Source organism: Pelophylax lessonae (genome assembly GCF_965119305.1).
Source record: "Pelophylax lessonae genome assembly, chromosome: 1".
Lineage (NCBI taxonomy): Eukaryota > Metazoa > Chordata > Amphibia > Anura > Ranidae > Pelophylax > Pelophylax lessonae.
Genome location: NC_138768.1, coordinates 521,765,496 through 521,781,329, shown reverse-complemented (window position 1 = coordinate 521,781,329; position 15,834 = coordinate 521,765,496). Strand labels below are relative to the sequence as shown.

Below are 15,834 nucleotides of genomic sequence, written 5' to 3'. Positions count from 1 at the left end.
TATGAGAGCCTTTTGTCTGCTGGTGTATCGTGGTCCTGGGGAAAATTTCCCTTAACTGGGACAATGCAAGCTACTATTAAGGCCTTGGATAATGCTCAGGAACTGTTGGCGCCTGCGTCTTGTTCCTTATCGCCGGCCTCGCCGCTGTGGTTGAATCCCCGTTTTCCTCATTTTCTCTCCATACCTGATCCTGTTATATAGGAATCCAAAGAGGTTAAGACCTTGGGGGATATCACCAGGGGTGGCAAATTATCTAAATTTGCCGATCTGAAAAAAAGATTTTGCTTGCCCAACCTGTATCTCCTCCGTTACCTTCAATTGAGACACACATACATCTCCCAGTTCGGCACCACCAGGGTGAAAATTAAGCCCTCCACCATGGAGAATGTCAAACTGGATGGTTTCGGACTTGGGAGAAGAAGATTGGGATGATGTATGGAGTTTCCCCTTTGCACATTTAGTATCTGCAGGGGATTGGTTAATTCAATTTAAATTCTTGCATAGTATATACTATACTCCTGCAACACTCTCTCAAATTTACCCGGGGACCTCGGCGGAGTGTTGGCTTTATGGAAGCCTTTATAGAAGCTTTATAGAACTCCGTTCTATAAAGCCACATATTTGAGCAGAGGCTGCCCAAAGAAGTTTAAAAAGATGTAGAAGATCTGGCTGGAAAGTCCTGCCTCTGTCGCATAAGGTAGTCTGAATAATGGATACTTGGGTGAGAATTGGATTGAAGATGATGTAGAAGGCGCCTGACTATGTGCTCAATTACATTATCATCCCAGAGGCTGCATATGTATGTGTTTTATTGTATGTATTATAGCATTGATTATTCACGTCTCCTAAGGGGGGACTTATATCCTGGGATGGTAAAGTAGCTTGTGAGGTGGTGAGCCTGGTTGGGGAGGAAATGGGAGTTGGGGTGGGGGGTTGCTTTTGATGTTTTTGTTTTTTTTTGCATATTCCGCCCTGCGTGGCGAGTTTTTTTTTTTTTTGTATGTTCCGCCTGTGTGGTGAGTTTTTTGCCCTTTTTAAAAGGCAATAGAAACAAATTGACAAAAAATAAAAAGTCTAAAAACTCAAGTGTTAGAGAAAGGAGTGCGCATGCTTTGAAATGCGTTGTGTGCCCTGCTTCCTGGTGACGTCACACGACATCCAGGGTGCTGCGTTCCACACTGCCCTCCACCACCCTTATCCGGAAAGACAGAGTTACCTTGATTCTCCTCTTGTCATACTGTGGTTCCAGCATACCTGGACAGATGTGCCGCTTATCCATTCCATCGGGAACTTAATTTTACAGACAAGCTGTATTATCATGCCCATCGTGTAAGTGTTCCAGTGTCGTTTCTGCCTAATAAATGTCCCATCAAATACTGCATTTAGAGGCACTTTTCTGTTTTTTCTAATGCAACCAACCCAATGGAACACCTTTGGGGTGAATTCGAGCAGGACTGTGAGCCAGGCCTTCTCGTCGACATCAGTGCCTGATCTCACACATGCGCTTCTGGAAGAATGGTCAAATATTCCCATAGCCACCAGTGGTGGCTGATGCTCAAAATTTTTTGTGGGGGGGGGGGGGGGCGCAAACAGAAAAATGTCATAGGCATTGCTTTGCGGCAAAAAACACTGTAAAAAAATTGCGTGACTTGCGAGGTCACAAAAGTGTGAAGGGGGCCTTCAGTAATTTAGGTATAGTGTGCCCCCTTAAATGCAGAGTGACCATCGTGCCCCCTTTCAATGCAGAGTGACCAGCGTGTCGTGCCCCTTTCAATGCAGAGTGACCAGCGTGCCGTGCCCCTTTCAGTGCAGAGTGACCAGCGTGCTGTGCCCCTTTTCAATGCAGAGTGACCAGCGTGCCGTGCCCCTTTCAATGCAGAGTGACCAGCGTGCCCCCGTTCAATGCAGACAGACCAGCGTTTCCCCTTTCAATGCAGACAGACCAGCGTGCCCCCTTTCAATGCAGACAGACCAGCGTGCCCCCTTTCAATGCAGACAGACCAGCGTGCCCCCTTTCAATGCAGAGTGACCAGCGTGCCCCCTTTCAATGCAGACAGACCAGCATGGCCCCTTTCAATGCAGACAGACCAGCGTGCCCCCTTTCAATGCAGACAGACCAGTGTGCCCCCTTCCAATGCAGACAGACCAGTGTGCCCCCTTCCAATGCAGACAGACCAGCGTGCCCCCTTTCAATGCAGACAGACCAGCGTGCCCCCTTTCAATGGAGACAGACCAGCGTGCCCCCTTTCAATGCAGACAGACCAGCGTGCCCCCTTTCAATGCAGACAGACCAGCGTGCCCCCTTTCAATGCAGACAGACCAGCGTGCCCCCTTTCAATGCAGACAGACCAGCATGCCGTGCCCCCTTCAATGCAGACAGACCAGCGTGCCCCCTTTCAATGCAGACAGACCAGCGTGCCCCCTTTCAATGCAGACAGACCAGCGTGCCCCCTTTAAATGCAGACTGACCAGCGTGCCCCCTTTCAATGCAGACAGACCAGCGTGCCCCCTTTCAATGCAGACAGACCAGCGTGCCCCCATTCAATGCAGACAGACCAGCATACCTTGCCCCCTTTAATGCAGACAGACCAGCGTGCCTTCTTTCAATGCAGACAGACCAGCGTGCCCCCTTTCAATGCAGACAGACAAGCGCGCCCCCTTTCAATGCAGACAGACCAGCGTGCCCCCTTTCAATGCAGAGAGACCAGCGTGCCCCATTCAATGCAGACAGAACAGCGTGCCCCAATTCAATGCAGAGTGACCAGCGTGCCGTGCCCCCTTCAATGCAGACAGACCAGCGTGCCGTGCCCCCTTCAATGCAGACAGACCAGCGTGCCGTGCCCCCTTTAATGCAGACAGACCAGCGTGCCATGCCCCCTTCCATGCAGACAGACCAGCGTGCCTTGCCCCCTTCCATGCAGACTGACCAGCGTGCCGTGCCCCCTTCCATGCAGACTGACCAGCGTGCCGTGCCCCCTTCAATGCAGACAGACCAGGGTGCCGTGCCCCCTTCAATGCAGACTGACCAGCGTGCCCCTTTAAATTAGACTGACCACAGCGTGCCATGCCCCCTTCAATGCAGACAGACCAGTGCACTTACCTGCAGCGGGGGCGTCTCCTCGAGTCCTCCCGCCTCCTCCTCGGCCAATGGCATGGTTTTTGCCTTTTGGCCAATCAGGAAGCGGGTCTCGGACCCACTTCCTGATTGGCCAGGAGGAAGATCCGTGAGACAATAGCAAATTTTCATTCGCTATTGTCACACAATGGGTGGGCTCGGGGCGCACTGCTCTGCGCCCCGGGTCCACCCTTTTCTGAAGCCTATTAGAGCCTCTGGCTCTAATCAGGTGATTAAAAAAAAAAACCCCATTGAACTCCATGCGTCTGGCATGCAGATTAGGGGGCCAAACGCACCAGCCACCACTGATAGCCACACTCCCAAACCTTTTGGACAGCCTTCCCAGAAGTGTTGAACTGTTATAGTGGCAAAGGGTGGGCCAGCTCAATATTGAACCCCACGGAACCCTATATATACATATATATATATATATATATATATATATATTTACAGATGCAAGAAAAGTATGTGAACCCTTTGGAATTATATGAATTTCTGCACAAATTGGTCATAAAATGTGATCTGATCATCTTAAGTCACAACAATAGACAATCATAGTCTGCTTAAACTAATAACACACAAAGAATGAAATGTTGCCATGTTTTTATTGAACACACCATGTAGACATTCACAGTGCAGGTGGAAAAAGTATGTGAACCCTTGGATTTAATAACTGGTTGAACTTCCTCAGGCAGCAATAACTTCAACCAAACGTTTCCTGTAGTTGCAGATCAGACGTGCACAACGGTCAGGAGTAATTCTTGACCATTCCTCTTTACAGAACTGTTTCAGTTCAGCAATATTCTTGGGATGTCTGTTGTGAATCGCTTTCTTGAGGTCATGCCACAGCATCTCAATCGGGTTGAGGTCAGGACTTTGGGTTATTTTCCTGTTGGAACAACCATTTTCTGTTGAGCTTCAGCTGGTAGGAAGATGGCCCTCAGGGCCTTCCCATCATGGGAAATCTGGATAACCTCTTACTAAGAAAACAGCACAGACAATGTCAGTCAGACTATCTATGAAGGTTTGGTTGCATTCTGAACCTTCAGAAGTCAGACCTATCACTCAACATTCTGGCTGTGTGGGAAAAGAGGGTTCAGCCACTGGACCTACCCATACACCTGACACCTAGGACTATGTTGTCTCTGGCCCTGTGGTTCACTAGTACATCCCTGGAGTTGGGGAAGGTCCTTCCTCTGTAAAGATGTCAGTCTTAAAGCGGAGTTCCGGGCACAAAATCGATATTTTTTTTTTGTGCCCCTCTGCTAGTTAGACATCACCTGAAAAGGAATTGGATAGTTAGGTTTTTTTTTTTGTTTACTCACCTTGTAATTGAAGATCGTAAATACTCACCTCAGAGTACTTCCTCCCTCAGCGCCGCGGCTCACCCGTCACTTCCTGTCTCGCGATGATTCCTGGGAGCTGAACGTCATCGCTCCCAGGAATCAATGCGACGGCACCGGCCCCACTCGTCACTTCCGGGCGACGCCGCATTCCCCTGCTAAACAGCTTCTGGGCATGCCCAGAAGCTGTGGAGGAATGCGGCGCCACACCGGAAGTGACGAGAGGGGCCCGTGCAGGCGCATTCTGGGACAAGAAGACGCGGAAGAAGACACAGAAGAGGAATGCGCCAGCTTCAGCTGCCCACAAGAGAGATGGAAACGCTGTGGAAGAAATTTTATAAGTAAGTCATTCTTCTAAAAGGTAAGTGCGAACCGGGACAGATCAGAGGCTAGCCATTTTGGAATGTGCTAGCCCTGACTGTCCTGGGGGTATGTTTATTGAAAAATGACTTCTGTGCCCGTAACTCCGCTTTAAGACTGGTCCTAGACACCTTGAAATGTAGGGGACATGGCTGGAAAAAAAGCATGCTTTCCTATCAACATTCTGGAACTCTGAGATATCTATTTCTTCAATGCTGGACCCCCTCGATTGAAGTTATCTGACCAGGATTCAGTCAGACAATGCCACGGTAGTAGCATACATTTGCCATCAGGGAAGTCTTCCTCAGAAAGAAGTGAAACAAATTCAGTGAGAAGGGAGTGGGGCCTGAGCTGTGTTTGTATGTCAATAGATGAGCACAGTCTAACTTGGGGGTGAACCAAGATGAGGAGGAACCCAGAGCACCAGTGGGGGGACCCCAGAAGAGATGGATCAGGGCCACTTTGTGCAATAACATTACACAGGTAAGTATAACATGTTTGTTATTTTTTTTTAAAAAAGCATTGACTTTACCATACAGTACTATTCATGTCTATGGAAGATGCAGTTTCGAAAAGTATCCAAATATATTAGTACCCTATACTTTAGACAGAGCTCTAACATGACTTGCACCTGCACACCCCTACTTATTTTAGTGTTGTACATTTTAATAAATTTCCAGGGCATCAACCCCACACATAGTTTACAGAAGATGGGTTTGTCAAAGGGTCAGGCCTTTTAGGGAGGCTATACTATAAGGTAATCCAAGGTATGTTTCATCATTAAATCTATTAATTCTGGGGAGGAAGGGTAGTAATTATTGAATCTTTGAACAAAGATACAGTTAAGATCATTTAATGTTACATCTGTCATCACTGCATTTTGTGAAATAAATGTTTTGACATGAGATGTGGGTGGAGTTTTAGAAGCAGGAATGTGTGTCTTACCCAAATAGTGAATGGGCCTTAATAGCAGCTTATGGGTGTTTAGCTTGTAAACTATTATTTTTTTATTATTAGTTTTATTATTAAGTGTTTTACTATTGTGCAAGGTTCATGTCATTTTACAATGTGATCTTATCCACTGCGGTTTGTAGCATTATTCAAAACAAATCTCCTCAAGGTTTTTTTTTTTTACCTTACATTACATTAAGGTAAAAAAAACCTTCTATAATGCAGGAGCCCCATAGCACACATCCCCCCCCCCCCCCCAGCTATTGGCTCCCACTGCTGTCAATCAAATGCCGTGACAAGAGAGTGGGGCAGAGTTGCCCAGTCTGTGTCAGTAGATGCAGACTGGACGGCTCGGGAGAAGGCACGCACAGGTGCCCCCCATGGAAAGTGGGAAATTCCCATCTGCTGAAAGAAAGTCCACACAAGCAGATGGACCATCGTCCAACGAGCGACATGTCCACAGCATAAAAATATAGGATACCAAAACTACAGACCCCCAGGTTAAGTAAAGTGCCCAGGAAGTGTAAACAGAAAATAAATGGTAACGTATCACATAAACAGGAGGACGTTTATCTAGAGTATACCAACACTGTAATGTGTCCTACAAAAAAACTGGAGTTCCTGCATCATGTTGTGCAACAAGACAAGGGGGTCCGTAAGGTGAAATAGGACATCAACAGCGTAAGCTGATAGCTTGTTCCGAAGTCCCCACCATTATCCTGATTTGCCCGAATAATCTGGAGAATTGCCACAAGGACCAGAGCAATATTTGGGGCAAAAGGGGACACCCCTGTCTCGTGCCATTCTGTAGGGGGAACCTGGGAGAGAATAGACCATTAACAGGGTTGAAGGTTCAACCAACTATCCCAACACAGCCCATCAGCTTTGGTCAGGCAGCATCCAAATCAATTAATGGGTATGAAGAGAAGTCCTCGTGGTAGAAAGAGCAAAAGTCTCTGCAGCTAACAATGGGGGGGGGGGGGGGGGACCGCTATGTGTACCCAATTTCAGACTATCAAGGGGAAGAGCCAGATGACAATCGTTTTGGCCATGGGATCAGCCCTTTCCTTTCGCAGGAAGCTTTGGCTGTGGCAGCGGTGGAACAGGGACCTCCTGGGAGCAACATCAGTCCGAGAAAGCAACAGGCTCCAGCTCTAGGGCTTGCAAGCGTGGGAGGTTATCTTTGGTTTGCAGCTGGCCATCCTTGTTGACCTATAGGCTGAACAGAAAGCCCAATCTATAGGTGAGGAGGCAGCAGGGGATGAAGGGCCCTGCGCTGCAAAAGGGTGCACTTGAAGAGATCTTGGTAAAAGAACAGATGGGCCCCATAAAAGTCAAAGAATGGCCGTTTACACATTTTTTGCATGATGCGGTCTTTGTGTATTTGTGAAGTTTGCAGATGACGTCTCTGAGGTTCTCTGATGGGGACCAGAGCGCTCTATGAGCTCTGTCAATTTCAAAAGGAGTAGGGGAAGGGAGTTTCAGGATTTCACAGTAAACAATACGCAGTAATTAATACGCAGAGTGAGGATCATTTATTTAGGAGCTGTGGCTTCTGGTAAGCTGCCAATGTGAATATTTGCCCACCTGCTGCGATTCTTAAAGTCATCTAGCTGACATAGGAGGGCCTCAATTCTCTGGTTTTGTGCAGAACACTGGTCCTTCAACATGGAGATAGCAGGCAGAGTTACGTCAAATTTCTGCTCAAGTCTGTTCCCCAGTTGAGTAGTATGCATTTAAAATGTCTGCTCAATGTCCTGTTTGAAAGCCCACTCCACTCTGCTAGTGAAGCACTCCAAATCCTTTTCAGTGGAGAGAGACCAAAGATGTTGCCTAATGTCTCTATCCTTAGAAAGTTCAGTAAGATCAGAACCCTGGTCCTGGGAAGCGATGGAGCAGGGGGAGGCTGGGGGAGCAGAGTCACCCAACGAGGAGATGGAATGGGAGACACTGCAGGCTGGGATGGAGGAGCCTCATGGTGCTGTGAGGCAACTCGCTCCGGCACCATCTTGAATTTCCCGGTCCGAGTCCTCCGGCTCTCAGGGAAGAAGGATTCCAATGATACCCGTCGGGTGTGGCCAAATCTTTGTGGCTGCGAGAATGCCCGTCGGCGCTGGGACATAACCAGTAGCTGCGGTGTGCAGAAATCACTCCTTTAGCTGAAGTTTTAGCAGCAGTATGGACGGAGCTGCAGAGAGGCACGTTTTCACTCCTCCATAGCCAGACCACGCCCCCGCCCCCGCCAAATATTGATTTGATCTACTTTGTAAATTCTTTTTCTGTTCACTCACTTTGCAGTTAGCAAACTGATCAAAATAAAAAATAAAATATATATTTTTGAAAACATTCTTACTTTACAGCATTTCTTCACACCAGCCTAAAACTTTGTACAGTACTGTGTATAATATATTAAATCATATAAGCCAGGTGTGTATCCACAGACAATTCCTTTCCTAGATAAACAATGCTTATTCAGTTCACTAGCAGCAATTTCATCTCTTCCTGCACAGTGCACACCCCTGACTTGGGCTTCAAGCAGCCTAGCACTGGTATCTGGTGAAAAGGAGTTTTACTTTAGATGCCTTAACCTTTACAAGTATAGTCTTTCAAAGGACAATAAAAGTTCTGATTTGGGGGCTTCCTGAGCATGGTAAAGGAAACATACTGTGAGATTTATGTGGATTGACTTTGATGGCAACCAGGCAAGTAACATTTTCAGTCGGCAGTCTATGTATGTAATCATGCATACAGGTTTCCTTTAAATCAAGCAAAAAATGGGGCTTCCTCATAGTAGCATATTAGAAAACATTACAGTATTACAACTATGGCCAGCAAAAGGTTTTTTCAGTATATTAATGGTGAAAGTTGCCTCAAACATTTCAATATTTCGAATTTGTGATGGTTTGCTGAATCTTTTTTCCTTAAATGTGCAGTTGTGCTAAATCCAGCACCCTTAAGCTAAACTACACTAAACCCCTCCCCCCTGCAGATGTTTACTTACCTTTGTTCCAGAGCTGCAGCCTCCTACAGTGTTTCCAGTTGGTCATGCATGTGTACTGGGTACCCACTGACTTTAATCGGAGATACTAAGTTACAGTCTTATTCAGAATGGGGACCAACTCCGGAGCAGGCCATGGCTCTGGAATCAGGATAAGTAAGCAGCTGGGGATATATGGCCCTATGTTAGAACCATAATCCCACTGCTTGAATATTCCTCTTTTTTCTTTTTTTTCTGTAGCCTCTTCTTTATATAAGCAACCTGTTGACAATCCTCCAGCTCTCCTAATTTGGACGTTAAGGTGCCAGAAGAGAAGCAGTCTTGACCATCTCTTGGATGATTTACCTAATGCACTCTGCTATTGTTCTTCCTTACTTCTTTCTTCTGTGGGTTACATGTTAATGTATACTGTGTGTCTGTAAGCACTACTTATATAAATCCTTGCAGAAGTATAAGTATCATGTAGCCGAATCATTGTGCAAAATACACAGCTGTTTGCCAAAGGGCTCAGTTATTTGACTGACTTTCTTTTGCGTAACATCTGTTATTTACCCGTAGAATGGTACCCTTCGCTTCGTACTATACATTAATGTGTAAGAGGGCTGTACAGAGCCAACTGTTCCCCAAATTGACATTGCAGGGTAAGTCCTGATTCTCAAACCACAAAAAAACAGAATAGAGTTCCTGTGAAAGGTTGGTGTTCAGCAGAACTACAGGATTTGGTAGGCATGGAATTTAAATAAGTACTCTAGTATAAATGATGATCCGTGTACAGACTGCAATGATGAGGCTTATGTTTATGAATTAGTTTGTTTCCATCCTCTTGTAGAGCTTACAATTTGGAAGTTAGCAACTGACCCTGACATCCTAATAGCTGGAGTGACTGTGCCTCTCTGTCAGTTTAGCGTCTTGTTGCCCGACCAGTGGCCTGCGACCTCCTGCTCTAGAAGGTGGGTCAGGAAGGCCAGATCGTAGGTTGCTGACCCGCCATCCCAGAGCATCAGTGTTGTGGATGGAGCTGGCGGTAGAGGAAGCAAGCCACTTCGGACGGAGTAGAGCTGCAAAAGCTGATGCTGCCTCTAAAGCGCCAGCTCCTGTCCTAGGAGATGGAGTAATACCAAAAGCACTCTGCCTGAGACAGCAAGAAAACCATACTGATGATGCCTGCAGATCAGAAAGTGGAAGATTAAAGGTCAGTGTATATGTAAATCACAGTTTAGCATTGGGCATAATATCATGTCAATGTCATCAGTCCTGCAATGGTTATTAGCCTGCTTTTAAACTGGTACGCAGGTGCAGAAAAGGAGTGCTAGGGTGTTAAAGGGTGGTCTGCCTGTATTTTCATATTATCAAATATATACAGAAAATATTCAAATGAAACATAGAAACTTTTTTAAACAGAGCTGAAGTGACATTAAAAAACGTGCAATTCTTGGTAGATCAATAGACTTCTATCATGTAAGAAACTAAGAAACTACTGTCAAGCCTGTTGATACAATTACGTGTTTTGCGGTTACACCCCTCTTCTTCAGATTATCATATTCACTTATGACATTTATCCAGAAAAAGATCTCTTAGCTAAAAACAAATTAATTACTTCAAGAGGACAAATGAGATTGTCTCAGGCTGCGTGGAGGAAAAACAAAAAGCCAATGAGCAGGGAAGAAAGAGGTGGACCAGTCCTCACAATTTGAAAACCCCCAACAAAGTGGAGGTTCTTCATACCAAATTTCAACACCGTGTCTCTAAGGGCTAAATCAGTAATGTCCAGCACAAGGGCCTACACCTAGTAGTAGGGTCTGGGAAAGCAACCACACCGTTCCCCCTCTCATATCGTATCCAAAGAGGGCTTAAGCAGCCACATATGTCCTACTTTCACAGGTCATGCACTTTCAGCCTGTCTTTTTTTAGTTTTGATATTTTTGGTTGATGAGCTCCCGGCATAGCCATCTTTTTGACTCCCATAGCTGTCTTCAGACAGCCCCATTGTACATATAGCCTCATTGTACCTGCGAGTTATCTGCACTGAGCCATAGACTTCTATTATATCCTGCGGGTTTGGTGTGCTTTCTGAAAGTGCACCAAACCTGCAAGATATAATAGAAGTCTATGGCAAAGCGCATAGAAAGCCGCAGGTGCACTGCGCTGCACCCAAGGTGTGAGTAAATCGCAGCGCATCAGTGTGAAAGCAGCCTCAAGACAGCAAGGGCTCACTTAATTTGTGATTTGGGGGGGTGATAAAACCCCATAGTTCTGTGTGGCCCACGACCAGTTACCAAATCACTGAAAGAGTAGCTCCAGTCGAAAAGTGTAGCTGCTAACTTTAGTAAACAGCCCCTCACCTGTCCAACGATCCAGTGCTGTGCTCACCTCAGCTGTTTTTATGTCCCGTCTTCTGTCCCTGGTGCCGGCATCTTGGGCACTCAGCTGTGACAGCTTGCGGCTTCACAGCCGGTTGCCCAATCTGCATGCGTGAGCTGTGCTGCGCATTGTACATGGTTCTGCAGTCTTTTGTGATGTCTCCCAGAAGACTGCAGGGAGAGAGGGGGGGGGGGCTTCCGCTCTGATGGCCTAGGTGATCGGCGCAGAAGTGGGAGAGTATACCTGTTAAAATCAGGTACCCACTCCTCCCCTTTCCACAGCTAGGTGCATAAAACCATTTACAGTTAGGGTGAATTCACACATTAGGGTTGATTTACTAAAATTGGAGAGTGCAAAATCAGGTGCAGCTCTGCATAGAAACCAATCAGCTTCCAGTTTTTTTTGTCAAAGCTTAATTGAACAAGTTGAAGGTAGAAGCTGATTGGCTACCATGCACAGCTGCACCAGATTTTGCACTCTCTAGTTTTAGTAAATCAGCCCCATAGTGAGGTGGCAGGTGTCACCACAAGGACACACAGAAAACAATTGTTTTCTGTATGTCCCATTTACACTGCAATTCAGCCTGCTGCAATAAAATGCTATCATGCTGCATTTTTTCGCAGTGCACTGTACAGAACTGTTCCGCTGCTGCCGGAGAGGAAACTGCTGCTGTTACCTCTCTGGGATCTCTGTATTGTGTATGAATTCACCCTTAACCACTTGCCGACCGCTTATGCCATATTTACTGCGGCAGGTTGGCTCCTACAGGCAAAACGACGTAGGTCTACGTCGCTCACCTGGAGGCGGCTAGGGGGCAAGCTTCCGCCCCCGATCGTCAGCGGGGAAGCCTATGCGGGTGTCAGACGGCTCCAATTGCCGCCTGACACCCACGATTGTTCCCCGCTGAGAGAGAAGGACGGGCAGCTGTTGTAAACACAGCTGACCGTCCTTCTCCCTGAAATGATCATAGAGCCCATGTGATCTTTCTATATAGGATCACATGTCTGTATGATTATTTCACAAGCCATGCCCCCCCCCCCACAGTTAGAATCACTCCCCTAGGCTCACACTTAACCCCTTGATCACCCACAGGGTTAACCCCTTCCCTGCCAATCGCAATATTACAGTAACAGTGCATATTTTTTAGCACTGATTACTGTAGTAATGTCACTGGTACCCCCAAAAATGTCAGTTAGGGGTCCGATCTGTCCACCGCAATGTTGCAGTCCCGCAAAAAATCGCAGATCGCCACCATTACTAGTAAAAAAAAAAAAAAACAATAAAAATGACATAAATCTTTCCCGTAGTTAATAGACGCAATAACTTTTGCGCAAACCAATCAAAATACGCTTATTGCGATTTTTTTAAACAAAAATATGTAACAGAAAACAAATTGGCCTAAAATGTTAAAAAAATTTGATTTTTACTTCTTTTTTTTTTTTGAGAAAGTCATATAGCAGAATGTGAAAAATATATATATTTTTTTTTTTCAAAATTGTCGCTTTTTTTTGCTTATAGCACAAAAAATAAAATCGCACAGGTGATCAAATACCACCAAAAGAAAGCTTTATTTGTGGGGAAAAAAAGACATCAATTTTACAGCGTCGCACAACCGCGCAATTGTCCGTTAAAGTAACGTTGTGCCAAATCGCAAAATAGGGCCTGGTCAGGAATGGGGCAAATCCTTCCGCTCTTAAAGTCTTTAAAAATAAAAAAACGAAAAACATCCCATGTATATAAGTATTCACGGCCTATGCTCAATACTGTGTTGAAGCACCTTTGGCACCAATTACAGCCTCAAGTTTTTTTGAGTATGATACTACAAACTGGGCACACTATTTTTGGGCAGTTTTTCCCATTCTTCTTTGCAGGACCTCTCAAGCTCCATCAGGTTGGATGGGGAGCATCGGAGCCATTTTTAGATCTCTCCAGAGATGTTCAATTGGGTTCAAGTCTGGGCTCTGGCTGGGCCACTCAAGGACATTCACAGAGTTGTCCCATAGCCACTCCTTTGTTATCCTGACTGTGTGTTTAGGGTCGTTGTCCTGTTGGAAAATGAACCTACAGTCTGAGGTCCAGAGTGCTCTGGAGCAGGTTTTCATCAAGGATGTCTCTGTACATTGTTTCATTCATCTTTCCCTCAATCCTGACTAGTCTTCCAGTTCCTGTCCCTAAAAAAAAACCCCATGGCATGATGCTGCCACCACCATGTTTCACTGTAGGGATGGTATTGGCCAGGTGATAAGCGGTGCCTGGTTTCCTCCAGACATGGCGCTTGCCATTCAGGCCAAAGAGTTAAATCTTTGTTTCATCCAACCAGAGAATTGGGTTTCTCATGGTCTGAGAGTCCTGTAGGTGCCTTGGCAAACTCCAGGCGGGCTGTCATGTGCCTTTTACTGAGGCGTGATTGGTGGAGTGCTGCAGAGATGGTTGCTCTTCTGGAAGGTTCTCCTCTCTTCACAGAGAAACGTTGGAGCTCTGTCAGAGTGACTATCGGGTTCACCTCCCTGACTAAGGCCCTTCTACCCTGAACACTCAGTTCGACCGGGCGGCCCACTCTAAGAAGAGTTCTGGTGGTTCAAAACTTCTTCCATTTGTGGATAATGGAGGCCACTGTGCTCATTGGATTCAATGCTGCATAAATGTTTCTGTACCCTTCCCCAGATCTATGCCTCAATATAATCCTGTTTCAGAGGTCTACAGAAAATTTCATGGACTTCATGGCTTGGTTTGAGCTCTGGCATGTGCTGTTACCTGTGGCCCCATATATAGACAGGTGTGTGCCTTTCTAAATCATGTCCAATCAACTAAATTTACCACAGGTGGAATCCAATCAAGTTATAGAAACATTTCAAGGATGATCAGTGGAAACAGGGTGTACCTGAGCTCAATTATGAGTGTCCTGGCAAAGGCTGTGAATATTTATGTACAGGTGAATTTTTCATTTTTTATTTTTAATAAATTTGCAAAGATTTTAAACCAACTTCTTTCACATTGACATTATGGGGTATTTTTTTTAGAATTTTGAGGAAAATAATGTATTCCATTTTGGAATAAGGCTGTAACATAACAATATGTGGAAAAAGTGAAGCGCTGTGAATACTTTCCGGATGCAGTGTAGGTCAATGAAAAAAATCATGAATTTTCTAAAATTAGTGTTCTTTCTTCTTTGTATAACATGTCAAGAAAACAACACATTTAAAACGGTTATAAAGTGTGTCAAGAATACACATCAACATGAAAATGACTATGCACTAAAAGTTATAAATACATATTGCTACATCCACGTAAGTGTGAAAGATACCTAAAGTGGCAATGAAAAGCCATAACTTTTTTAAGTTTTGGGTAATGTAGGAAAAAGCTAAAAAACAAGTTTACCTGTATGCACTCTGGCCTCTGAATGCAGGAGAAAATCAATGTCAAAAACGTGCCTAAAGCTACATTTTTGCAAAGGTATTAAGGCGCATCAAGAGCTTGGGCATTCATTTCATTGGCCAGAATATTCATTTATAATGTGTCTAGCATTAACACACATTTTTCATACTTAAAAGCGCCTCTACTTAATGTGACTTTGGTGAGTTTTTTGTTTCGGTCTCTAAACTCCTGTAAACGCCTGTGTGTGCATGGACACAAAGGCTAACATCGAGGGGCGTTTAGAGGCAGAAAAAAAGAAAACCTCAAACGTTTATAAATTAGGCGTTTTTCAGCACATGTGGTGCATTTAAAGCGTCATACAAAGCCTGTCTAACACGCCAGAACAAACCAAAAATTGGAGCTGCAGCCTTTTTTTTTTTTCTAACAATGCACAAAGAAATGTAATGAATGGCATTGCAGCATTTCAGCGTATTTAACATGCCTAAACGCAGCACAGTAGTGTGAATGGGCCCTTAGGGGATTTTGTCCTTTAACCTCTTGCCAACCATGTAACGCATCTATGCTTTTGGTCATGGCTTCTGATTGGGTGTCCATGGGGCTGTGAGAGTCAATTACATTGGTCACATGATAGAGATGCCACACTGCCTCCTGGGCATTAAAGCCCACCTTAGGCGCTGCCAGGAGGCAGCTTTAGGGAGTTAATAAGTCCCCCCAACCCCCTAAATGTGGCTTTCTGTGTTCAATACTTACATTCCCATCTGCTCAGCAATTTTCTCTGTGCAGCTCTGCCTGGTGCTGCACAACGTTTTTTTTTTTTTTCTAGAAAAGGTCCATGCCAGTTGCATGTGCACTAAGATGAACCGCCAAGGACGCTTTTGGGGAAAAAGGCTGTTTGGCGCCAGGCAGGGTCATGCAGTGAGGTTTCCTTCACTGAACAGGGAAGAACATGATAGCCTGCACCCAGGAGGGTAGACAAGTTTAGTAAAAAGAATGATCAAAACCCCTGCAGCAGTGATGCTGTGGCATATCAAAATGGGGAATGGTAGTTGGAAAAGCAAGTATACATGACCTTTACAGGGCTGCCTTTTTTTTTTCTTGTATATCTGTGTACCCGTGGTTTATTTTTATTTTTTTTCTTGCTGTGTCTCCTTGAGGGGATTTTACTTACCGACCCAGCGACACAACAAGAAGTGAGAAGAAATCTCTCAAAAAAAAAATGTACCTCTATTCTTGCTTCAGTGACAATTGACATTTTTGAATTGCCCATAACTTTTTGTACCGGAGATAATGGTCAACAGAACAAATAGAGAAGGTGAGCCTCTCCAGCAGGG

The 15,834-nt window shown here is 45.3% G+C and overlaps 1 protein-coding gene across 3 annotated transcripts in view; it reads left to right on the top strand.

The window, feature by feature from the left end:
- The window catches only part of SEPTIN11 (septin 11), a 182,014-nt gene extending 172,460 nt beyond the window's left edge, over nucleotides 1-9,554 (top strand). For all 3 annotated transcript variants that reach the window (XM_082264718.1, XM_082264716.1, XM_082264715.1), the window contains one exon: nucleotides 9,008-9,554. In XM_082264718.1, coding sequence (XP_082120844.1) covers nucleotides 9,008-9,023 — 16 coding nt within the window. In that variant the 3' untranslated portion in view covers nucleotides 9,024-9,554. The remainder of the gene's footprint in view (nucleotides 1-9,007) is intronic.
- Nucleotides 9,555-15,834: the final 6,280 nt, after the last annotated feature.